The sequence below is a fragment of the Vitis riparia genome, chromosome 13, assembly GCF_004353265.1.
Source record: "Vitis riparia cultivar Riparia Gloire de Montpellier isolate 1030 chromosome 13, EGFV_Vit.rip_1.0, whole genome shotgun sequence".
Taxonomy (NCBI): domain Eukaryota; kingdom Viridiplantae; phylum Streptophyta; class Magnoliopsida; order Vitales; family Vitaceae; genus Vitis; species Vitis riparia.
The window spans coordinates 18,751,527-18,779,213 of NC_048443.1; the positions used below are offsets into that span (position 1 = coordinate 18,751,527).

Below are 27,687 nucleotides of genomic sequence, written 5' to 3' on the forward strand. Positions count from 1 at the left end.
AGAAAAGCAAGATGCTCTCTCCTATTTTCAGATTTTGACTGATAAAGACTTTCCACGTCAAGATTCGACTATTCTTTATGTTAATATAAATATCCTAACATAAAACCTAAACAACAATAATTGAATGCAATCGTCACGTTGCAATATGATATATATAGTCCTATCCTTAGATTAAAAGAAATAAAAAAAAGAATAATAATATACATAGTCCCTTGGAACTTGGAAGGCCCCCTGCCGTTAGATGATCTCAATTATTGCATCTGACGGTCAAAGAAATTGTAAATATCATATTATCTAGAAAACAAGCATATATACGTACTTGCTGACATGGTGTAATGATGTATGGAGGTCTCATCTTACCCTCTCTCGAGGGACCCGCTGTCCTCCCTTTCGCGCAATAAAGAAATAATAAGGGTGACTAGCTTTTCTCCAGCATTTAAATCTCTCCCACCCTCTCCTCTCCCTCCCCCACCCCCCTTCCCACCATCACTGTATGAGCTTGTTTCCTTCATATTCTCTCCATCCTCACCATTGAGAAGCAGAAGAAGTTGGGATTCGTCACAGCTAAAAGCCTGGTATGTTTTACTTTCCATTCACTTCCATCTTTTTATTTTTTACTTTTTTCTGGTGTATGCTGTTAACTTATTTGGGCTGTATATTACTTATATTTGGGAAACAAGTTAGAAAGCAAAAGTAAAGTTTGGTAACATGATTGAGGAAAAGGATGAGAAGGAAAAAACAAATACTCCCCCCCAAAAAAAAATAATTGAAGTTATCACAGTGTTTTTTTTATTATTTTATATGGAAGTTCTATTGTCTTTTTTCCCGGACTTTTACTATGACAGATGAGCCACAATTTCCAGACTTGAAAATAATTAAAAGCAAAAGTACTAGTACAGTACAATGATCATAATATGTGTCCCTGGATCTGGTACAAGGTGTTTGTGCTTTGATGTCGAGATTCATGAACCTGCAGTCTCTACCTCCTTCTAGTAATAGTTAGTCTTTCTCTTTTCTAAGTTACTGAACCGTCTCTCTCTTAATCTCTTTCTCTCAGTCCTAAGAAGTTAGATGACTCATGCTGGGGATTTCTCTTTCTTCTGAGAAGCTACTGAACTAAGCTTCACATAGGAAGTTGGTTAATCCAGCCATGAACACTTCTTTTTCTTTCTCTCTCCTCTGAGAAGTTAATTAGAGGAAGACTCGATAAGGATTTTCTTTTGTCTTTCTATTAGGTAGCAGTCATGGTAACTGCCGCAAGTCCGATGGTTTTAGGATGGTTTAATCTGGGTAGAAGTGTTTTTAAAATCTTAGGTTTCGTTTTGGAAGTATTTTTCAAAATAGTTCTAGTTGTTTTGAAACCGTTTTTAAAAAACTATTATTTAATAATTTGTAAAGGAAAATTCTGATTGGAATTTGCCATATTCTCGCATATTTTTTATATTTTTAAATATATTTTAAAAATAACTTTTATTCATAATAATTTATTTTTAATTACTCTTATATTTTTAAAATCTCTTTCAAAAAAAATATGCATGCTTTTTCATTTTAAAAATCACATGTAAAATAAAACTAAAAAATCATTATTGATAAAAATTCCCGCATAACCTGATTAATTTAATTATAAATTATATATATATATATATATATTGGAATGGTCTAAAATTGGAGTGGGCCGGGGACCACGAGAAGCCTTTAATTATAAATACTGTGAATTTGAGAGAGATATAGAAATGTATTTAAATAAAAGCAAAGCTGTTGTGTCAACTTCACACTAGCTACCCAAAAGTTGGTTAAAGTTTTTCCCAAGGGAATTAATAAATATTTCTATTTCTAAAATACATATTTTATCATTGTAATAAAATAATATAAGCTATATCTAACACTTATGTATTCTAAATCATGAATATAAAAATATTTATTTATTTCTAGAATAGGTGGTGGAGTATTAAAGTTTTTAATTGCTTATTTAACTTGCAATAGGCTAAAATAACAAATTTACTGGAGAGCACTAACAGTACCGCTGAGTCATTGATACTAGGCAGGGGAGCTGGTGTTAAGTTATGGAACTTTGAAGAGATTAGTATCCTACTTCAAGTCGAAGGGGAACTCCTGTAATTTCATGTAACATAAGGAATTTTTCGAAATATAGCTACCAATTTTGAGTGTACTCTACCAAGTTTTTATGTGGTTATAGAAGGCTATATGTTGTAGATGTTTAGCTAATTCCATAAGATTAGTTATGTTCATGGGAAGATAAAACTTTCGAAAATTAACTTCTAATATTGAATAAATAGAGTAGCTAGACATAACTCTTATCAGCCTTTCAGCTTTAAACCCTGATGAGCGGCTTGGGCTCTCCCCTAAAAATTCGTGTAGCAGTTGGGCAACTTTAAACTTTGAGCACCAAGGGACGTCCAAGTCAGGTGATAGCTAAGATAAACTAGCTAATTGGAAGAGATTGTTTGATATATGAAAATAACGTAATAATATTTGAAAGATTTATTATTTTTTTTTGATAAATGAGCACAAATATATTAAATGGCGAAAAGTCACAAAACATATAGGGAGTATACATAGTAGCCTAAAAACAAAAAACACAAGAACAAAAAACCTCACCAGCCCTTAAGGAACCACAAGTCATTCCAAAAAACCTAAAAGCGAAGAGGACTCCTCTCCCATATAGCCCAACTCCACAAATTACATACAAAAGAACTTTTCAATTTTTGTATAGCTAAAGAGCTTCCCCTAAAAGCTAGTCTATTTCTTTTCTTTTATATAGTCCAAAAAATGCACAACGGGAAGGAGTTTAAAATCTTTTTCCTCTTTTTCCCCACAAAGGGGCCCCATCAACTAAGTAATAACCCTTTAACTGTCTCTGGGAACACCAAATGAGCCCCAAACAAGGCAAAGACGATCTCCCAAAGGACCCTGACCACTATACAACGTAAAAGAATGTGATTTACATTTTCCTCTTCACAACCACACAAAAAACAACGATTAGGAAGGTGCCAGTCCCATCTTTGAATCCTATCCAAAGTTAGGATCTTCTCCCACGTGGCCTCCCAAGCAAAAAAAGCAACTTTGGTTAGAACCTTATCCACCCAAATGCTTTTTTTTTCAGGAAGGTGATGGCACTAGGAGCTGCCAACAGCTTATAAGCATCCCTAATCCGAAAAGAATTGTGACCCCCTCATTTCCATATCACTGAGTCCTCTTCTGAAGAAATCCTCAAGTCCCTCAACAAATGAAACAACTCTCCTATAACATCCTGCTCCCAATCATTAGAATCTCTGGAGAGTCTAATGTTCCAACCTCTTTGACCAAGGCTTGAATCTCATATTTCATTGACCGTAGTGTTCCTATGGACCGCCAAGGCAAAAAGCTAGGGAAAAGTTTGGGACAACACCCCAATACCACACCACTGATCAGTCTAGAAGTTGACCTTGGTTCCCTCTCCCACCTTGAACCCTATGTTATCCCAACATTAGTTCGCCTCCTTCAAAATCTCCTTCCAAACCCTCACTTCAAACGTTCCATGAGCTTCATTAGTTCGCCAACCAAAACCCTCATGACCATACTTCACCCCGATCACCTTCTTCCAAAGGATTTCTTTTTCAAAGGCAAATCTCCAAATCCATTTGCCCAACAAGGCCTTGTTCAAGAGATCAATCTTCCGAATACCTAGACCCCCTTTCTCCTTTTGAGTGCACACCACCTCCCAATTGATTAAATGAATTTTCCTTTCCAAGCTTCCCCCTCCCCAAAGAAAGTCCCTTTGTAATTTTTCGAGCCTTTTTGCTACTAACTTGGGCATTCGAAAGAGGGACAATTGGTAAACAGGTATGCTGGCCAAAGTACTTTTAATGAGGGTAATTCTCCCACCCTTTGACAAATATTATCTTTTCCAAAGGGCTAACCTTCTTCTCATTCTTTCTTCCACCCCATCCCACATAGACGAGGCCTTGTGGTTGGCTCCAAGGGGCAAGCCCAAATAGACAATAGGAAGAGACCCCACTCTACATCCTAACTCCACTGCCAATTAGTCAATGTCTTCAACCTCCCCAACCGGAATTACTTCGCTTTTAGCTAGGTTTATTCTTAGACCAGAGGTTGCCTCAAACTAAGCCAAAATCCAACTTAGAGAGGTTAGGTGTTCTTTCCTTGCTTCGCAGAAAATAATTGTGTCATCAGCAAAGAGAAAATGAGACACATTCATCTCCATTACCTCCCTCCCTCGAAGACTACAACCTGAAATGAATCCCCCATCAACAACCCTTCTTATAAGTACACTTAGTACTTCCATACCTAAAAAAAAAAAGGGAAGGAGAAAGGGGATCTCCTTGACGCAGCCCCCTGGAGTTGGAGAAGTACCTTGTTGGCACCCCATTAACCAGAACAGAAAATTTTGCAATTGAAATGCACCACCAAATCCACTCCATCCAATGAGATCCAAAGCCCATATTGTGCAAGACCTTCATGAGGAAATTCCAATTAATGCTGTCATAGCTTTTTCAATATCCAGTTTACAAATCACCCCTTTCTCTTTACGTTATGCCAAAATCACCTCATTAGCTATGAGTGAGGCATCCAAGATCTGTCTTTCCCTCACAAAAGTATTTTGGTCTGTAGAGACCACCTTATTTAAACCTTCTTCAGCTTATTGGCCAGCACTTTGGCCAAAAACTTATACAATCCCCTAGAAGGTTGATGGGCCTGAAGTCCCCAAGGTCCTCAGCCTCACATTTCTTTGGAATGAGGACTAGGAAGGTAGTATTGAGCCTCTTAGCAAAAGATTTTTTTATCAACAAACTCCTTAAACAGGTTCATAATCTTCTCTTTCACAAAGTCCCAACAATATTGCCAGAAGGCCATTGTGAACCCATCCGGGTCTGGAGCCTTATCTCCATTCATTTCCATCAAAGCAGAATGAATTTCTTCATCAGTGAAGGGCAGCTCCAAGACTTCAACTTCATTATGGTTTAGACTTTGAAGGTTCAACCCCTCAATATCAGCTCTCCAGCCTGGCTCCTCTGAAAGTAGCTGTTTAAAAGCATTCACAATCCCTTCTCTCACCTTCTGTTCCTCAGCTAACCACCCTCCATTGATCTTAATTTTATCCAAGGAGTTATTTATTCGGCGGGCATTGGCCATCCGGTGAAAGAAACCTGTGTTCTAGTCCCCTTCCTTAAGCCACAACTCCCTTGACACTTGTCTCCAATGAGTTTCTTCCAATAACACCCACTTTTTAAAGGTTTCCTTAGCTTCTTTTTTTAGCTCCATCTCACCTTCTGTCAAACTCCTTTCACTCTCCACCCCATTCTAGAATGCGACTTGTTGAAGGGCTGAGTTTTTATTAACTTCCAGCCTACCAAACACATCCCTGTTCCATTCTTTGATTTTTTCTTTCATGACCTTCATCTTAGTAGCCAATCTAAAACTAGCCCTCCCTCACCCCCACCCCTGCCACCAGTCCCGAAGAAGATCCTTGAACCCATCAACTTTGAGCCACATGTTTTCAAACCTAAACGAGAAAGGGCCTCGTCTTAACCCACCACCCTTCAGCAAGATGGGAAAGTGATCGAAGGTGGGTCCAGGTAACCTACACTGGACAACCCCACTAAAGTGATCAAGCCAGTTCTAGCTCACTAAGAACCGATCTAGTCTAGCCCAAGATTGATTGTTCCTACCCCCCGCTCCATGAGAACACACCCCCTTGCAGAGGGAGATCTAGGAGCTCTAGCTCATCAACAACCTGAGCAAATCTTCTCATTGCACCAGTCAACCTTTCCTGATTGCTCATTTCCTTTTGGTAGATGGTAACATTGAAGTTGCCCCCTAAACACCAAGGGCCATCTTAGATGCCCCTTATTGCCCCGAGCTCTTCCCATAGAATCTCTCTTTCTTTTTTAAAAAATGACCCGTACACTCCTCTTAAGATACAAACAATCCCATCTTCTACATTCCTAATCCTACAAGAAATTGAGAACTGCCCCATCTCCATCTCAAGAACCTCCAGGGTCCTTTTATCCCAACATATCAAAATCCCTCTTGCAGCTCCTTGAGCACCCATGGCACCCCAATCTAGAAACCTCCTAGAGCCCAAACTCCTCACCAAACCCTCTGACATTAACTGAATTTTCGTCTCCTGGATACAAAACAAGTCCACTTTCTGGCTCCTAATCATAGCCTTAATCACATTTCTTTTAGAACTATCGTTAGCCCCACACACATTCCAGATCAATAGCCTTATCTTCATTGGACTTCCATAATCTGGCATCCTCTTACTTGCACAACACACTTCTTATTCTTCTTATCTCCCTCATAATTGATGGGGCATTCAAACCTTTTCAATTACCTTTCAAATCTCGATTTCTCCAGAGGAGTTTTGCTATGAACTCTTTCCATCTTCCTTCTAATTTTGACCAGAAACTCTAAAATATCTTTCTCCAATCCCTCTATCGAAAATCCCAAAAACTTGCTAAACCTAGTTAGATCGCTTTCCTCCCAGCTTGCTTCCTCCCATCCTCTACTTTCTTGTGGCATAGATCGAACTAAGCACAATTCCTCTCTGCTCTCTTCAATACTGTCAAAAGTAACCTCTATCAACTCCCAACGCTTAACTATCTTCTGCTCTGTAGACCCAGAGACATTACACAATCGAGGTGTAACCCCCTGGGTTAAGTCCAAGCCAGCCCTAGAAAGGTCATAATACTCTCCCAATAGAGTTTGACCATAAATAGGAGAGGGAGAAAAAAGAGAACCAGAAACCATCGATCCAAATGAGATAGGGTCGTTTTCATACCTTGCATCTTCCTCCAACAAGGCACAGTCGGTCTTAGATCTCCCCTCAGACTGTAACTCCTCCTCAGAAGGCCTTCATAGGCTGTTTTTCACCCAAAAAGGGGAAATACCAGCGTCTAGACCCCCCATTAGGCTTTGGCCAATAACCATGGAGGGACGGGCCTCCCCCAACTGGGCTCTAACCACAGCTAATGGCATAGGCGGGCGGGCCTTAGTTGTCCAGCCCAAGCATCACAGTAAGCTCCAAAGTCTTGGCCCGCCCAAAAATCTTCCTAGACGGCAGCCCAAGAAGAGATGACCCATTTTCATAAGGGAAGTCCAAGAAATGAGCAAGCCCAATGGGCTCTGCTTCCTTAGAACACCAAGAGGGCTATGCTCAGCCCAGCAAGGTAAGCCCGCCCGATCCTTGAGACCCACCCGACGACCCATCAAAGCTTCGGAAAGGATTCATATCTTGCCCCGACCCATTTGATTGGCCCCATGTCCCATTGGCAGGGAGCAGCAAGGCCTTGAGCCTCGAACCGTCCTTTGCCTCCAACACGCGCTCGCCCGTGCGTGTACAAGCCTCACCCCCAACCTCCTCTCCTGTTGCGACATTCTTCCCTCTCTTTCTTGTCGTCGCCGCTCTCATTACTGGCCTGACCTCCCACCAGAGAGTTAGCGAGTAGCACATCTCTTCAACCCAAACCTCCACCACATTGGGGAGTTCCTCGCCGTTACGCTTCACCAATAGCCGGACCCACTATAATTCCTCCATCTTCTCCGTTTGGGAGTCGACTGCGAGAAAACCCCCGCACTCTTCCCCTATCTTTCTCAGAATGTCCCGCTCTCATAAGGAGACGGGTAAGCCTAGAACCCGCACCCAAGCTTCACTTTTATTCTCCCCTTCCCTCAAACATCTTGTCTCCGACCTCCATTTCTCCAAGTGAAGAAAGATCCCCCCAACCGAGATGCTTCCAAAGTTAATGGCTTGCTTTGCTTTTATCAAGAACTCAAATTCCATCAATACCTTGCCCCTATCCAGTTTTTCTAACCCTAGGTTGCCCTTCAGACTCCAGCTTTTAGCCAGATGGGTCTCCCAACTTCGTAGATCATCACCCTTTGCTGCGCTAGGGTTCCATATCCCAACCACACAATGAGCCAGTTTGTTTAAGTTCTGGCATAGCTCTTTCTTTGTGACCTCCACCTTGATTATTGCTCTATCTTTACCCCTCGACATTTTGACCACTTTCGCAAAGGTTTTCACCATACTTGGCTTCAAACATAACTCTTCTTCTTTTTGGCTTATCATTCCTCCATTAGCACAGCCCAAGCGTCGTAGCGTCTCCACCATTGAAACCCAACCACCCTTTGTTCCTCTTCCTTTAGGGATGAATATGCTAAACCTTTTGTTCTCTAGATCCACAACATCTAATCAGAGAAAACACCCCCCTTTATTTTGATCTCGAACCAGAGAGTAAGCCCTCCCATTTTCCTTCCACTTTCTTACCCATTTTACCGTTCTCACATCCTTAATACAGAGGACTAAACAATTGAGGAATAGCCCAAGACTCGCCGGTCCCAGCCTAATCCACGAGGAAATTCCTCTTTTCCTCTCCATAATCGTAGCTTGCAATCTGCCTTTCTTCTCATCCGCCTCAACCTCAAACGACTTCGACTCCACTCCGAATCCCCCCTTCCTGAATCTCTTCCAAGGCCCTGCAAGGACCTCGTCCTCTGCATTCTCGATCGCTCTCGGGAAACCTCGCACTCCTCTGTCGCTTTCGCTCTCTCTCATGCTCTCTACCTCTCTCTCTCTCTCCTCCATTCTATTGAATTTTGAAAGATTTATTATACTATAACATTTTTTTATTTCATGAGATGATTAAACAATATGAGGCTCCTAGGGGTCCCATTTTCATTCTATTTCTAATTTGATATTTGGAGAAGCTTGTCAAGCATGTCGATCCTATCCAAACTCATCCAAGCACCTTTATATTGCTGAAGGCGCACCTCAAATTAGTGCCCAAAAATCTACTTCAAGTAGCTATAAGAAACTAAAGTATTTCAAGATTTGAGAACATTTGGAGTAGTCCAAACCATTTGAAAATGGGAAAATTACAGATCTATGTGAAATTAGGGGCAAACTATAACACTCTGTCCTACCTAGCTAGTTCATCAATAGCCTAATTGATCCCTCTATGTGGAATATTTATATTGGTTCTCCCACAATGTTTCTACTGGTTCTATGGATCTACTTTCGAGATCTCCTTCCCATTTAACCATACAATTCCTAGTTATAGAGTGATGTGTTGTGCCAGCATATCTTTTGCTTAGGGTGTGATACATATCTTTCTCTTTGGGCTTGTAACACGTCACATGTCTCTTATAGTTTCCTTTCTAAAGTTTTCTAGTTTTTCCCCTCAGTACGTAATTTGATGTAAATGCCTTTTTAAAAGTTTTAACACTCTAAACTACCTACCTCTATTTCCTGAAGTGTAGACAATTCTCTCACCCTTCAATGCAACTAAATATGTCACTTCTTCCATAACAACCTTCCTTAGTTGCATGTAAAAGATTAATCCAATACCAATCTTAGTTCCTATCACCATCATGATGGTGGATTCTCCTTTAAGATGGCTATTGTGCATAGAAAATTATGGTATTGGTACTACTTTAGCCTTCCATTAGAAGTTCAGGCTACACATTAATTACATGGTATTCATCCCTAGGAGTAATGGTTATGTCAACCTTCTCGATCCATGATCCGAGGCATAATTCTACTACTCGAGCTGCAACATGCAAGGGTCTTATCTCTAAGTTAGTGTTCTTAACCTCTTCTAGATCATTAATCATTTTTAGCCTTGTTTTTCTTCTTTAATGGAGTACTTCAAAATTAAAGAAATCCAACTTCTACTTCATCATCATTTCTTTTCTTTGTTAAGTCATTGAGAACATTTCTTTCATGATAATCTTTAGCATAGTTGGGATTGTCACATTGGAAACATTTTTCCTTGGACATGGACTTTTTCTCATGTCTTTACACTTGCTTTTGTTTCTTGTAAGGGTTTTTCTAATGCCTTATATAGGGTCTAAAACCTTTGTTCTTCCTATATACATCACAGCCTTGCCAAATGTCTTTAGTTTAAGAGAGTCCTCCCTCTTATGGTTTGCTAAGGACTAGAACGCTATTTTGGCCTTGCCAAGACCCTTTATATCGCATAAATATAGTTCTTACTCAATCCCACTTTGTAGTTTGTCTATGAATTTGAAAGGAAGCTTTTCCTTTCACACGCTTGAGATCTCCAGCATAAGAAGACAATACTCCTCCACATAATCTTGAAGGGACCTAGTATGGTCTAACCTTTTCATGCACTTTTAAGCTAAAGAGATTACTTTCTCTTGGTAGAATTTCCTTTTCATTCATCTTTTTTCAAATCAACCTAAGCGTCTATAGTTTATATACCTTCTCCACATTATCATGCCTTACACTACTATATAGTAGTATCACAAAGATAAGGTGAGTAATTTATACTTTAGCTTGGTCACCTATGAGCCTCACTACCTCCAAAGTAGTGCATTATATTCTATAAGTAGTTATTTAATTCCTTGGTATCCCTTTTGTAATTGAAAACATGTGATTTGGGTACTTCTACCTTAGGTGCTCCCTCTTCATTGGTTGTACACCCTCTTTCTCCCCCTTCTCCTTTCAGCATAGCCACATCTTGGTAGAGCTTGGTAAAGGAAGCCTCAAAACTATTAAAAATTTATAATATATATCCTAGCTTGAAAAGAAGACAATTCTTTGCATACCTCATGTGATAGGATATGGGTTGACCTCCGCATTTCTTCCTTAAGTTCTTAGGACTACTTTTTAAGCACATTAATGCCATACTTTAAACCTTACTTTGAATTCAAGCCACTCCTTAGCATTAGCTATTGCTACCTTTGTTGGGAACCTCCGATTACTTTGTTCCTATGCCGTAGATATCATAAGGTGCACACATCTATCCCTAAGGTCCCTAAATCTATCGCAATGGAATAAAATGATAATAAAAACAATTATTAACTATAGATATATAAATATAGTACTCATACTTGGATCTCAATGTTCCCAAATCAATTCCTCATGGTGAAGAACATGTTTGAATAATTTCGAGGTTTCGTACACCCAAGATCTTTCACTCGATGATTCGAACCATGATCATGACACTAAAAAATGTAGGCTTTGGAAATGTGGAAACCTTGACTCTCTTTCTCTCTCTCTCTAGAGGTGGAAGACGATAACTAAAGGCGTTAAAAAACCCTAATCTTTAAGGGGGTAGTTATAGGGTTGCCCACTAGGCTTAAGTGACTTAGATCGAATCTAACTCCCATAAACCATGTCATCATGAATTGGTGTCTATAATTTAACAAGGTAGTATTATCACCTATCAAGGTTACCTCTCCAATCCTTAAGTTATAGATCTCACTTATTATGCAATCAACTAACATACCCTAGCTCCAATGAACGTATGTTAAATTCCATTAAAGGAATTACTATGACCACAAATTTCATGATTACATGTCCTTTATATCACCCAAGGAAAGACACATTGTCTCAATCCATAAGATATCATAGTGTCTCTATTAAGAATATCTGTGGCTACTAGCCTCCATCAACATTGACCCAATCCATAATGATATATGACCGCTTTAGGGTCTCATCCATAGGTCAAAGCTTCTTGTTGATTTTGACACAGACTTAATATTCTCTCAAGGTTGAGAATCTTAGTATAGTAGCTTGGTGAATCATGACAATTGATAGCCTTACGTAATGATTCACCATATCCAATATGCATCACATACACTAATGCACTTACCATAGGAAACTCATTCTAATGACCATGACAAGTTATCCCTTCAATTAGGGGGTGGTGCACTATAGTCTATATTAGATTGCCTAAATCCATGAATTGACTGTGGACAACTTAGCTACTTATAAGAGACCCATGACTTGTATATTCTATGCAACTCTTCATGTACCCATGTCATGTACAATGAAAGATATATGAGTTGAATGCTGAAATCAATATCAATTCATAAAAGAGATAACAAGGAGATAGTTAAGTCCGACTTAGTTACATCATGTCTTGTTTTTAGGGGCTTAATCCCAAAAAACTCCCACTAGTCCCAAAAGTAGACTAGGCTACAGAAAGAATTTGCTTTATAGTCACATCACTTCTCTATACTATCTTACAACAAGGTAACATTTCCTCTCTATGTTTTTCTTTTTCTAGTGGTACTTTAGTTCTTTAGATTATGCCACTGTTTTACTGTTATCAGATAACAATATCTTAGACGATATAGCCAAGGGAACTACCCATAAACCAAAAGGTTTCCTTAGTTGTTACAGAAGCGACAAAAACCATTTAGAGTATGCACATACCTAGAGGTAGACCTGCACGAGTCCTCATTAGATTAAAAGTCTAAGTCCCAATACAAAAGAAGTACCAACTCATTGCAAAAACTCATAAGCATATAATCCCTCATTCTTTAAGATACTCAAGCATATGCCTGACATTTTCCCAAAATTCTAATCCTAAAATGGACTAATATTTGTTCAATACTATTTTTACAACAAAGTAAATATCTAATCTAATACATAGCTTTGCATACTTAAGGCTATCCATTATGGAGGCATAGGATACCACCTTAATGCAATCTCTCTTCTTAGATGTTGAAGGACACTAATCCGAAGAAAGACAACTCTAATTAAAGAGTCACAAACCCTTTATTGAGTATTGTAGCATGCATTTGACTAAATGCTCATCAGTGTAGGAGACATAGGCACAATTTTCATATTCTTGTAGTCCCAAAGTACCTTAACCAGAAGAATATATATTATGCTTCCTTCTAATTTTTTTTCTAGAACTAAGTAGACTGCTAGATTTTCACTGATGATAATATCCCTACATCATATTTAATGAGTAGATTGTAATCTATCTATTAGATTTGAAAGCATCACCACGCCGCCTTATGCCTTCTTATACTCATAATGCCCTTTTCTATAAAAAAAAGTTTGATTGCTATATCTCATAAATGAGTTGCACCGTAATAAATGGGAATGCTCTAATGGATTTGAGTGTGACTACTATTGAAAAGGTTTTTCATAGTTGAAACAAAGTTTCAAACTATAACCTTTTGCTATAGTCTTAGCTACATAAGTCTCAACTTATCCATATACTCCTATGTTCCTCTTGTAAACCAACTTATAACTATGGGTTTTATCTCTTTAGGTGCTTCTATAGGAACCAAACTATGTTAGAATGCAAAGATTCTAACCATCCTTTCATAGCTCTTTGCAAAGGATGAGCATAAAAAGGGCTCACCACTTCATAACTCTTGGAAGCTTTACTATAAAAAGGGATTTCTCAACTCCTTGAGATGGTTACAATAAGTTAGAGGTCCTTTATTTTTTACATGACTCAAATGTAAGATTTGAATGAGCTTGTCAAGTATGTCAACCACGTCTAAGCATATTAAGCACATCTAAGCACCTTTAGGATGGTCTAAGAACCTTTAAGCACCTAAAAATTAGTATATAAGCTCTTTTAACCACCTTTACCTCGAGCACATCCAAACACTTCAAGGTTCTTACACATTTTGAAGTTGATTTGACCTTAAAGAATGACACAATTATATACAAATGTGAAATTCAAGACAAATTGTGACACTCTTACTCCTACCTAGTTTATTCATGCCTTTGTCAATGCTTTTGTGTTAAAGCTTTGCTCATGTTGTTGCTACAATATTTTAATTGGCTCCAACTAGCTCTGTTTTCTAAAAGACCTTTCTATTTGTTGTGTTAACATGTCTTCTAAATTGAACTTTGTGCATCATGTTGTTTTGTTTTTAAGATATTTTCTAGAGTTCATTTACTTTTACCTTATGCTAATTTATCACCCCCTCACAAGGTTTGATGCTCTAAAGCACTTACCTATGTCTCTAATAGTCTTGGCCATTGGCTCACCTCCAAGTCCCACTCTTTCTTTGATAAGCCTTAGGTATGTGCTTCAATATTGAAGTGTAGATAGCCCTCTTACCCTGAAGTGCAATAGGGTACGTCAGTCCTTTACTAATGCCTTCCCTCAATTACATGCTGGAGATGGTTTAGCAATCATTCTTCATATCACCATAGAAACTATAGATGCACGATGCAAGTCATTGTTTGTAGAAGTAGTTGACATCACTTTACATTTCCATAAGAAGTCTAGGTTAAGTACCAACTAGGAATCAACCATACACAACTCTCAATCTTGAGTTACACACCATGCATGGATCTTACATTTGAATCAACAACCTTAAGCTAACTTAATTCTTTGTTCATATTCAAACCTAGTGATTTTGTTTCTTCCACCCAGCCAAAGTTGTGAGTGGCACCAATGTAAAGCATGCTACTAATGGTCTTTTAGCTGCTGACCGTTTCCTCAAATATTAATCCATTGTCTTTAGTAACTTTGGCTACCACCTTTGCATTCTGAGGGTCCATCAATTGAAGAGATCCAACTCTTTCTTCCTCATCTTTTCTTTCTTCTATCAAGGCAATGAGGACCTTTCTCTTAAGAAATCCCTAACCTAGTAGGGCCCATCACATGAGCAGCATTTATTGTTAGGCATGGAATTTCTCTCCTCCTCCTAAATTGCAAACATTGTCAATCTTCATCTTTGGAAAGTAACTCCTCGTGTAATACACCAAGGACTCAAGCGTCAACCACTACCATGGCCTAGCATAATCACTCAAGTTTATTAGTCATAATTCTTGTTCAATCCATCCTTGTGGGTTATTTGTGAAATTAAAGAGAATCTCTTTCTTTGACGTGCACAAAATCCATAGATTGAGTGTGGAGAACTCCTTTGTGTAATCCTAAATTCACTTAATATGTTGCATTATTTTAATTCTCTTCCAATCTAGATAACCATGCCCCATAATGTAGAACTACTTCATAGTTTCTTTTTTAAAATGATCCCAAGCACTTATGATGCTCATATCTTTCTCCATGTTAGCATTACTTCTACAAATAGTGTAGTAGTATTGAAAAAAATAAAGAGTATTTTTACTCATTTGCGAGAGTTGTTACCTTGAAGTAGCACTCCATATGCCAAAAATAGTTGTGAAGCTCCTTGGCATTCCTTTTTGTGTTGAATATGCGTGCTTAGGCACCTCCACCTTATGTCTTTCATGTTGAGTGACCATAACCCTTCTTGACTATGGCTTTCCTACAAATAGAGACAACTTGGCGAAGCACCTCAACACAAGCCTCAAAAGTACTAGCAAGCATCTCCAACATACTAACCTGAGAAGAAAACAATTCTTCATATACCTTATGCTCCAGAATTTGTGTTGACTTATGCATGCTCTTGTTAAGCTCCCAAAGTTGTTTTTCCATGGTCATCAATGCCATGCTTAAGCCTTGCTCCATTAGATTGAGTCATTCCTTGGTGCCAACCAATGGCACCTCTATCTTAACGTGATGTGCTTAGTGGCCACAAGCTTATCTTGAGTCATTTGTCTCTTTTTACCCCTAGTGGTGATAAATTTTCTACTATAAGGTTACTTTCTTCCCTACTAATGAACCATTCATAACCTCAACTTTGATATCATTGTCGCATATATGAATTTTAATTTGTGAGGCCCCTAGGTACCTCAAAACTCTAAACACCCAAGTTAGCCTAAGAGAACATCATGAAGGCAAAATTAAGCTAACATATAGGGATAGAATGTTTGAAGAAAGCAAGCATAATAACACTAGGAAGCTTTACTATGCAAGAATTTTCTTAACTTCTCGAGATGGTTATCATGATGAGTTAAAGGTCCCCTTATTAGATATACAATGGACGACCCTTTTTTTTTTTGAATGTTTCTAAAATAGGATTTGAATAAACTTGTTCAACATCCAAGCAAGTCAAGCACTCCTCCAAGCACTTAATATTGCTCCCAGTAAGTATCTCAAAAATTGCTTGAAGTTGATCCAAGTGCTTTAAGCACTTCAAGGTTCTAGAACATTCAAGATACTTGAGCCTTGAAGAATGATAAATATTATACATCCATGCAAAATTAGGAGTTGCTTTGACACTAAACTATAAGACATTGTGGGAAATAAGAAATTCTCTAAAATACAATCGACCTAAAAACATTTGGAATCTAGCATGGAACTCTGTCTTGGGATGTTGTTTAATTTGATCTTACCTCTATGCTTGATTAAATCAGACCATACAAGGAAAATAGTAATTTTTTTTTATAATTTTCTTTATGATCATGTTAAGAGACACAATGATTAAGATAAAATAAAAATTATTTTACCTCTCTCACTTTCTCTCCCTATATATATATATAGATAGAGAGAGAGAAAAAAAACAGAATAATAGACAATAGATAGTCTTGCTTTGTTTTCATGTTGTGCTTATGACATTGTCCCCTCAACTTATGTGTTAATTATGAGCTTAATTATAATACAGAGCAAGTATGGCAGCTGGAAGTGTAGCACCGAACACAATCGTGCCTGAAGCCCTTAGGGAAGGCAACTATGAAAATTGGAGAACTTGTGTAAAACGGTATTTGGTGGCTCAAGATCTTTGGGACGTGGTGAAAAACATCAGTACTAAACCTAGCAAAAATGAAGATCCAGAAACATATTTATCTTGGAAAAAGAAGAATGCCAAGAGTTTACATGCTATTCAAATTTCATGCAGTCCAAACATGCTTTCTCATATTAGGGATTTCTCAATAGCCAAGGAAGCTTGGGATTTCCTGGCCAAAATGCACAACCCGTCATTGAGCAGAGGAGTTAGCTCACATAATATTTCAAAGCATAGCTCAGGTAAATGTTCCCTCTTTGTTCATGCTAAAATGTGTGTGTGTCTGTCACTTATGCACAATGTCAATCAGACTATAGGATTTTAACAAAAATATCATTTTGTTAACTATTTATTAAAGTATGGTAGTTCCAAAATGATTTCTAAATGTACCGAATTTTTTTCAAGACATTAATTAAAAGTGGTCTTTTGAAATGGTAACTTCGGTTTAAATATTGAAAATATCTTTTAATTAGATTCCTTCCGGCCATCATACATTTGAAAATATTTTTTGAATAGCCATATATTAAAAAAATGTTTTTTAAAATTATTGTATTTTTTTCAAAACCACTTCTCTTTCATTTTATGCACTATGAACTTGTTTAAATTAAGTGTTAGATTTCCATTTCAAGAATTAATGCACTATGAACTGGTTCAGAAAGTCATAGAATATCCTCAAAACAACAATTCGGGAAAACTCGATCTTTTTCTCAACCCAACCCTTGTTACTTGTTAAATCCTTGTATGTCATTCTACTTATCCTTGATTTGTTATTGAAGCTTTGCTTAACCACAATGGCATCTGGCAATTGCAACATTATTGTCGTAAAATAATTTTACAGCCTTTCTACTTGCTAACAAAGCTTCTCAAATTTTTTTTTTCTTTTTTCTTTTTTCTCTGTAACTTAGTAGTTATGTCATTAGGACATGGTCAAGGATGGGTATGAAGAAATAATGAACATTGACATTTCGTCAGTGGCCTTCATTTTAGATCAACCCCTGAGTCCACCACACAAATATGATACTTGAGATGGTACATAGTAAAGCTCCTCTGTTTTTGATAAATATGATACTAGAGACATATTTGCCTTGTAAAAATTACTAATATTTTTTATTTTAAAAATATAACAAAAAAACAATAATTAGTTTATAGCTTGCATATCACGGAAAACCAACCAAAAACATATATATATATATATATATATATATATATGGATCCCTAATTGTTTTAACATCTTTCATACTGAAGAGACTCAACATAACTTTTAAGGGTTATTTAGAATTAAATGCCTTTTTATATTGTCCTTGAATAATGGCCATATATCCTAAGAATCCGATTATCAGCTCCTAAATCCTCAGCAAGATTATGAAACCACCTCTACCATAAACTGTAATAAGAAAAATAGAAATACATATATAATTTGGGACTTCCCAACAACCTTTCTACCAAGATATCCCACCCAAACCCTTAGAAAACTCACCCACACACCTATAGTACATGTAGTGCTTTGCACCAGGATTTAAAGGGTTGAAAGATAATTCAAACCCCAATAGATGGCTGAGTATGATTGCTTCAATTTTCTAAAAGAAGTCACAAATATTCCTTTAGGACTAAGCATCCTTGTCCACTTTCAACACTACATATATCAATTTAAGAAAAGAAGCTGATGATTCATTTGTGCATTGTTAACTAATTATTTTCCAATCACAAAATTGAGGAATTTCATGTTTAAAAAGAAAAATAACAATATTTTTTTTTTTTACCTGGTTGCATGCAGAAAACACGAGCTACTATCAGTATGAGAGCCTAATTAAGGCTTTGGAACATGGAAATTGGTATGTTATAGAAACCCTCATTCGGGCCTGCCCAGATATATTAAGGGAAAAAATTTCAAGCACAGGCCAGACGGCTCTTCATATTGCAACTCAATCTGGAAATGTAAAGATTGTGGAGAAGTTGGTGGAGAAAATGGATAAAGAGGACTTGGAACTGAAAGAGGAACTGGCACAATTCACACCACTTGCTCTGGCTTGCTTGGACGGATTCATTGAGATAGCACAGTGTATGATTCATAAGAACCCAAGATTGGTTTGCATTGTCAATGAGGATGGCAATCTCCCAGTTTTACTTGCTGCTATGCGAGGGAAAAAGGATATGACACGTTTCCTTTACTCTGTCACTCCATCTGAAGAGCTAGCTCCAGAAAAAGGCCCTAATGGTGCAACTCTTGTTAGTACTTGTATTGTTAAACAAATGTTGGGTAAGAGGGCATCATTTCAATAAGCCATTTCAGAAGCACTTAAAACTTTTATCAACTGCTTTTTCTTTGTTTACACATACACTTGCTTGTATACAACAGATATTGCTTTGGATATCCTGGAGAGGTACCCACGTTTGGCCATTTCTTCTGGCAAGGACAATTTCACCCCCATCTATGTATTGGCTCAAATGCCTAGGTTATTCCCAAGTGGAGGCCGCCTTTGGTTTTGGCAACGTTGGATATACTACTGTAAGTTACCTCTTCAGCTTTCTTTTTTTCCATCTTATATATATACAGAAGAGCAGTGATAGTACTACCATATTAGCAACTTTGTATCAGAAACGAAAAAACAAATAGTTAATAAAAAGAGGGAAAATCATGTAAGAGTCATTTTTATGGTAGTCAAATTAAATAGCTTGGAACTCGATCTTCAATTAAATTTTAGAAATATAACTTTTTTTGTAATCCTTATTAAATGAAATATATATTTTGAAAATTTTAAAACTCAAAATCTTACATTCTTTTGAGGTGCCAAGTCCAACCACACTTAAATTTGCCTATGTTTGAAGACAAGTTCTTTTCCTCTTCTTGCTTGAATATGAATAGCATTATTTACTTCTTGTTTAAATATGAATAACATTATTTATGGTGATATAACATTACATATTAAAAAAATTTACAAATAAATGTAAATTGATGAGAAATTTAACTAGGATTACAAATCATTTTCCCATTAATATACTTTCATTACATGTATCTTTTATTATGAAATTATACTCACAACGATAATTTGAAGGTAGAATAGTAAAAAGGAAAAATAGAGTAATAAATAAAATAATAGGCAAAAGTACTTGGTAAAATTTTCTTAATTAAAAGGGAAACCTTTATAGGGCAAGACAAAAAAATATTTACTATATAAAGACAAAATTACAACCTCTTTTAATTAAAAGGAGAGAATATAAAAGCTTATAAGAGAATAAAGGCCTTTTTTGCGATGAATAGTATGAAGGGTGGAGGCCTCCTTTCATAGGTAATGGAAGCTCCCCCTTTTTGTCTTTTTTTCGATGTGGGGTGACTTCAACCTTAACATCTTTGTTATCATTAATCCTAAGAAAATTTCTTTATTTATTAGAAAAATTTACAATGCCAAATTGATACCTCCTCAACTTTTAATCTGGAACCGTTGAAAACTTGATTAAATGAGGGAACAAATACATGCAATGAATAAAACAAATGGAATAAAGCTAGAAAAAAATGATATCAACATACAAAATAGTGTTAGGACCACATATGAGGTACAAAGGATTGAGACTAAAATACAAAACAAAGTAACCCTACTTGTACACATGGCACCATTTGTTTGATATAGAAAGAGAACCTTGCCATCCCTTATATATGGACTCTTATTTACGTATTTCATTTCCAGGATATGGTAAAGTATTATTCACTTTGCTCCTTTCCATGTAAGGTACAAATGTGCGATTACGTCGTGCCCATGATCAGATTCCTACATACATTGGTGAAAACAGCAGCCAACAGTCACGTCAATCAGACAACATTATTGTGAATGGTATGTTGTTACTAAATCTGATCAGTCTAAAGTTCTGGTATTATTGGTTTTATGGTCTCTTAAAATATTAATGACTTAAAATCTCATTAATGTCAGTGACGGACTTGGCCATTGATTATTTTTTTTTCCTTTTATATATATATATTTCTACATGTTCATTTTGTATACAGTTGGATAGTTAGAGACACACATTCGTTTTCTGAAATAAATCTTCCAAGTATCCTGTTTGAGGGATGATAGACAGGATTATGTTTTAACATTAAGAAAGTGATTCATTTGTACTGTTATCAAATAAAAGTCGAAGAGGTGGTTTAAGAGGAATGCCAAGGTCACGCAGAAGATAGGCTTAGAGGGTGGTCCCCCTTTCTGGCGTAGGAAATGTATGTCAACTCTGCTCTATATTCAGTCAACTAGTAGTGCCTTGCCTTGTGTCAATAAATTCATCCCAATCTACATCATAGAAACCAAACAGTGTGAAAGCACCCTATGAAAGCAGTTGAAGACCGTAGTAAACTGATAGTAGATCGGGTTCATTAGGATTTTAAAAGTGTTGGTATACTTTTCTAATGACATGATCAGGAATATCGGGTCTGGTAAGTGTGAGAAACTGCACTACTTGCTCTGTGCTTCCATATTTAGTAACATCAAGCCTACTGAAGTAATTTGACAAACTTTTCTTGTTGGCGACTAGTGTAGATACTTAGGGGTATTCAAGCATTTTGTTCCAAATCCCTGTGTATTTTGCTAGAGTAAAAATGTACAACTAGTGAATAATCAAACTTCTACTTCAAAATGGTAATAAAGTGTTTTCCACTGGGAATTCCGTGCTTGGTTTGTTGATAAAAGTTTGTTTGAGATGGCACTGTTGTCAACTTATCATTTATCCCTATCAATTAGTAAGGATGTGTCTAACTTGCCAGAAGAGAAAACTAAGTAAAGCAAGGACTGTGACAATCTATCAATTTAAGCACATGGTTCTTGTTTCCAACCGTAAAGAAATCTATTTAGTAAACAAACTTGCCAAGTATAAGTGGAATCAACAAAACCTAGGGGTTCTATGTAAACTAGTTCCTTAAGAAAATCATGGAGAAACACATTTGATCTTAACATCTAATGCTTTATTTTCTAGTTTAAAGTAATTGTAGTTAAAGGAATAAGTGAGATGGTTGTAGGGCTCACCCAGTTGAAGGAAGGAGCTTGGGCTTAACGCCCTTATTATTATTCAAAGGGGAAAGGGAGCTCTATGATCTTAAGCAGGCTGATTTACAATCCACTTTTTCTCCGAGAGATTCCTACAACATTGGCAAGAACAGTTCATGAGACTAGAATCCATGTGTTGCTATCATGCATGTAAAGCTGAAAACTTAAACTACATTGTGACATTCCAATTTGAATGCTTGAGAGCTATCCTCAAGGTTTTTAGTTCTCCAAGTGTAGAGGATGGAATTTTATGAAGAACTAATTAGGTAGCCAATGAAGGGTTATTATGCAGCTTTCTTCTAGTTATTGTGGGATAAATATTTCTACCGTCTAGTTGTAAACAGTAAAAGACATCCCAACTTGCTGGTATTTGCTCTCTATTGCAAATATTGTGGTTAAAGTTCAACAAATGATTCTCCCTTTAAGCCTTATGGACCATGAACTTCAGTATGGTGGTTAAAGTGTTGTCAAATTCTTAATTTAAGTTATATATGGTATTATTATGAGTTGATTTTAATTCTTGATAGAAATTACTGAAGGTTTTCTGTGAGGGAATAGGGACAACACCAGTTTATGTTGATTAGTTTTGTGATTGCATTTCTTCTTAAATGCATTCATTTTAGCTTAGGAATTTATGTCGATGTAAGTGACGTCTTAGATTTAGAATTACAACAAGAAAGTTTGTTAGAAGAAGGAAATCCCCTTTCTTTTAAACACACCCCTCCATCACTTGGGAACATTTTCTTTTTCCTTTTTAAATTGATTCTCTACTAGTTCGTGAAATTTCAAAAAACAATAAAAAAAAGTCTCTTTAAGGGGTCAGGCTATGTGAATAGAGTACAATCATAGCAGAATAATGAAATTTAAGGAAAAACATTTGAGCTGGTACCCATAGGTAGTTAGTTGATCTTTTCAAGAGGAAATGTTGGAAATTTATTAGAACTACTAAAATTATGAAACCTTACAACCTTTTTTTTCATCTGTCTACTAGTACAAATGGAGGGTTTATTTGTCTGCCAAGTATTTTCAAAAGTTTAAAGTATGATGCCCTGTTCTCTAATGTTAAATACGTGAGGCTGTTGAGCTATATTTTACTGAACTCTAACACATCATGACTTTCTTCTTCAAGTGAATAAAATTGTCTTTTCCTATTGCCCTTCACAATTATTCTTTGTGTTGGTCCTTAATCACTAAAAATGTGAATTCAAAGGCACAATGATTATTAAATGCATCCTGAAAGACAATAAATTCATTTTTATTGTTGGAACTATCAGAACATCTTTGTAGTTTCAAAGTTCCAGCAGATATAGTTAAGAGGGCCTCTCTAGTATGTGATATTGGTAGTTTATTTCCATTCTAACATGGATACTGGAGTTATTCATATGGGTGGATTCTCCTGTATCCACATATAGAAATTTTGATCTCTAATGACATTGATGTTGACTTCAGCTAAGTCTTAGAGCATTTTCTTCTTGGTAAGAATAATCATGCCTGTTATTGCAGCAACCTATTGTAAAATGGTTAGCCTTTTTACGGATTTAACAGTGAACTATACTTCAGAATTTATCTTTTGAGCTGCTGAAAGTTTCCATTGGTTATTCCACTAACTGTTTTTGTCATTCCTCTAATTTTTGTCATTGCTCCATTGATTGTTGTTTGTCTTTGAATTGGAGATACACTGATCGTATTATCTTTTTGTTGGACTAAAACCCCTTAATTGACTCTTAAGGTTGGTCTTCCAACATGATGCCCTCCACATCCTCTGTCCCTCAAAAGATCGTGCATGATCTGCAAATTAATTTTCTTGTCCTTTTGAGGTTAAAGCAACTGCTCATGATTTTTCAAAGATAAAACAAATTGATTAAGAGAAGGATAAGGAAGTTTTATAAGAATTGATGGATGAAAATCTTGGTATTTGGGTCCAATACCTCATGCTAATAATTTTTCTTTTTCAACATCTGCCATTTGTTTATTTATGGCTGCTACAGGAAGTGATGAGACAGAATCCATTTTTTGAAGACAACAATCTTTCAGACCAATTTCTTCTTCTTTAGTTCTTGGTCATATATGTTCTTTGAGTTATACTAAGGACATCTTGTATGATTATTTCTAACAACCAAGGAGTGAGCAGTCCATCATTGAATCCACCATCACTGAAGTTTTATGTACTTGATAGTTTTAGAAAAAATGAAAGAGAAGTTTCAAAAAAATTATTCTAATAAATGAACAATGTTAAAGCACCAGAGAATGTTCAACTTAAACTTCTGCCCTTGCTAGCTAGATTTATCTTGGAGAGATGAAATGACAAAAATCAATACATGGAGAAGCCCAGGGCTTAACCATCCTAAGTCGACTTAAAGTAACTAAAGAAGAGGGTTTTTCTATTGCTGATGATTCCAAGTATGTGTTTTTAACACCCAATATTAACCCAATCTAATGCTTCTAGTGTTTATTGCAGTACTAAATCAATTGCATGGAATGGTTTCACATCTCCTAGACTTTCTAGGTATGGTGCATCTGCTCAACTAAATGCTTATTTTGGTTCCTTCTTCCTTCCTCCTTGTCTATATTCTTAAATCTTTTAAGCTTGCATTGGCTATTGACCTAGGAATCAAGAATATGCATGCTAAAAAGTTGAGGAATCGTCAAGCCATCAAGCTGCTACAGTGCATTTCTTGTACAATAAAAAACTTAAAGGTCGAGCAGCTTGATGAGTCTCTGGTGTACCAGGCAATCATCCAGGCTGTCAAGCATGGGATCGTTGAGTTCATCACTGAGATAATTGATTCTAATCCTGATTTATTGGCCAGTGAAGATTTCAGTAAAAGAAACATATTTCTCACTGCTATTTTACATCGACAAGAAAAGATTTTCGGCCTTCTACATCGCCTAGATAATTTGAGGAGAATACAAATGATATCTCGTGTAGATATGTTTGAAAATAACATGTTACATTTGGCTGGAATGCTAGCACCCCCCCATCAGCTTGATGGTATATCAGGTGCAGCTCTGCAGATGCAAAGAGAATTGCAATGGTTTAAGGTCAGCATCTCTCACTTTATGCTTCTCATGAAATGACAAACATTTGTTCTTCTATATATATATCTCTGCATATTGAAACACAAAGATCTCATCTGGTTTCGCATGACATTCCTTTTCTGATCGTCTCTAACCAAAAACTAAGTGTTTGCGTGTGTATTGATAAAGTATCAAAGCCCAAGTCAACTATCAAACCCTTACAAGGAAATTTGATTGAGTTTAGTTCTAATAGATTTTCTTGCATACAAATAGCTCCACAAATCACTCAAAATCAAGCTTTTTCATGCACTGATCCATGCATTAATTGCCTAAACTAATGGATCAGTCAACTATTTCTCCTTTTGGTTGTTCTTTCTTGGTTGGTCTCATGCATATGTACAGAGATGTAATCTGCATCAATGTTACTGGGCTGAAGCTTTATAACAAATTTTAAATTATTTTCATGAGACCAACTTCCATGGCCACGCAAGAATCAATCCTTAGCATCTGATCTTTCCACTAATGCACAAGTCTTGTCTTAATCAAGATCAACACCTCAAAATTTTCTTTTATGGAGATCTCAACTCTTAGCTCTAGTTCATAGCTTTAGAATATTGCATCATCTTACTAAAGATATTAAGCCATTAGAAGAAATTGAGAGTGCCAAGAAAAACACAAATCCCTATAGCTTGGTGTGTGTCTCAACAATGATAGGCTCCTAATCTCTTGGCTTCTCGATCTCATGACAGAAGAGGTTTTAGAAATGATCATCATAGAGGAGGCAACTCATTGGATGTAGTGTTCTTTGGAGGAACAATTACTCCTTGTGACAAAAGATAAGGAAATTCTTTTTCACTAATAGTCTTCTAACACCAGAGAAGCGCTCTGTCCTTAGATGATTGTCTTAATAAGTTCAAAGGTATATGTATCAATTTGGCAATATTCAAAACATTGATGAAGGATTTGTACGAAGTGTTCCAACTTGCTTAAGGGCTTGGACCAAAATATTAAAATTTTTGGGCTGCCATGTCTATCTTACAACCAGTTTGTCCTAGCACTGCAAGGGCATGAACAGATGCTCATGAGTGAAGCTAAAGAGAAAAGGAACCAAATGAACTATGAACAAGTCTTCCTAAGTCAATGAGGAAGAGGAAGAAATCATGGAGATCATTTTCATGCCATAGGTAATAGGTTTGCCCCTGTTGGAAGATTTAGCAAAAATTATAATGCTAGTCAAAACCAAAAACCAAATAATTGTAGAGGATATCAAAAATAGAAACATAATCGAAGTAGACATCAATGGTAGCGACAAAAATTACAATCTTCAAAATCAAGAGATACTATTCATTGTCAAATTTGCAATAAGATGAGTCATTCTGCTATAGATTCTTAGAACATGTTTGACTTCTCATATCAATAAAAAAAATATTCCCTGGTGCTAGCTGTAATGAATCCCAATGGAGAGAGAATGATACCACTTTCTATGTTGATTTAGGTGCCACAATGGACATGACTAATGATTGAGGTAAGATGTTCAAAGTAATGTCATATAATAGCAATTATGCTATTTGTGTTAGGAACGTGGAAAGCTTAAATATTCCACATATTGGAGAAGCAAACGCAAAAAACTAATTTGCCAAAATAGAAATGAAGAGTTTTGTTTGTTCCAGATATAAAGAAAAACTTATAATGAGCTAGGCAACCTACATCAGCTGACTCATGCGAGATTGGATTCTTCCTAAATGGCTTTATTGTTGGGATCAACAACAATAATTTTTCCATTTTATGAATTTTCATATCATAGTAAACCATGATGACATAAACTTATTGTTATGGACTTGCACCCAATAACTTACATCTATATCCCTAATTACAAAGCTTTAGGAACTTTCATCCAAGGGACACAATGCTAGACTTAATTTAGGGGCTGTCACCTACGGACCGTTATCTTCCCTTGCCCCCCTACTCCTAAAGCATAAAAGCACTCCTTTACAATGACCAATAATCCTTAAGGTATGTGATCATGCAGACTTGTGGAATAGGCGATAAAATGCTTTAAAATAGCATGATTAAACATTTTTCATTTATATTTTAAATGCAATAGTGAAACTACCTTATGTCCTTCGCAAAATGATTAATTGTTATACTTCACAATATAAACAATTAAATGCTTAAACTTTTCCTTCCTTTCTCATATTATTGTCAAACCACTTTTAGTGAGTAATATTACAATTCATATATACATCTACATAAGGCTTTCACACAACATAATAGTGACATGTAACACAAGTTATCTATGACTCATAGTGACATGTTCAGCTTCTCATACCTATAATATACATTAAGATTACCTACAAGTTTTAACACATAATTAAAAGAGGTTTTCCAACCACACAATTTGCACTTTCTCTACAAGGAACCATAACTAATCATTCTTAAAGACAGGTAACAAAAGGATCTAACAAGGCCCAGTAGAATATTTTTTTTTTCTATTCCAAAAGTTAAATTGAATAAAATGTGAAATATAGAGTTTATCTAAAGTTGGTAACACCGCATATCATCACATTTAAGGAGCTATAAAGGTATTAGATACACAAAATAAAGAACCATTATAAGTAATAGTGACCTACCTTACATTGAACCATCAATTTTTCCATGTTCTAAATTTTCATCACATTGAATCATGATAACATAAAGTTTTAAGGTACCATCCTAGGTACACAATGCCTGATTTCTTTTAGGGGCTATCACCTAGGACCATTAATCCTTATTAAAGCACAAGAGTACAATTTTATCATTACTCAAAAGTAGCAATTTATTTAGATTTAATTGTCATTAGTTATGCTTTCTTATAGGGGCTCTCAACTAAGTATCGTGTTCCCCATTAAAACATAAGAGCAAACCTTTCCTAGTGCTTGCAATATGTTGGCTTTTTGGAGGTTCTCACCTAGGAATTATACCTTCTATTAAAAGGCAAAATCACACCTTCCTCAATGCTCATAATATGCTATCCTTTTAAGGGCACTCACCTAGGGATCGTGCCCCCATTCAAACACAAGAGTCCAAAAGCAAGGGAGCTCCTTTTCCTAAAGGTGATAAATTTCAATCTTTTCTAGATCAAATAAGGTAGTGACAAATATAGTAAGCTAGTGTTTGACTTAAGAAGCTACTAGGTGTCCTTTGCATGTGATTGATAAACGTCCCTTGCGCCGTCCTATGTGAGTAATTTGTATTTGTAGAA

At 36.4% G+C, this 27,687-nt stretch overlaps 1 protein-coding gene across 1 annotated transcript in view; it reads left to right on the forward strand.

Annotated features, from left to right (window-relative positions):
- The first annotated feature begins 461 nt into the window (after window positions 1–461).
- Window positions 462–27,687, forward strand: part of LOC117928850 (ankyrin repeat-containing protein ITN1-like) — a 34,929-nt gene continuing 7,703 nt past the window's right edge. The window contains exons 1-7 of the mRNA XM_034848918.1: window positions 462–575; window positions 16,282–16,643; window positions 18,176–18,658; window positions 18,758–18,907; window positions 20,127–20,228; window positions 23,887–23,934; window positions 24,037–24,470. Coding sequence (XP_034704809.1) covers window positions 16,289–16,643; window positions 18,176–18,658; window positions 18,758–18,907; window positions 20,127–20,228; window positions 23,887–23,934; window positions 24,037–24,470 — 1,572 coding nt within the window. The 5' untranslated portion in view covers window positions 462–575; window positions 16,282–16,288. The remainder of the gene's footprint in view (window positions 576–16,281; window positions 16,644–18,175; window positions 18,659–18,757; window positions 18,908–20,126; window positions 20,229–23,886; window positions 23,935–24,036; window positions 24,471–27,687) is intronic.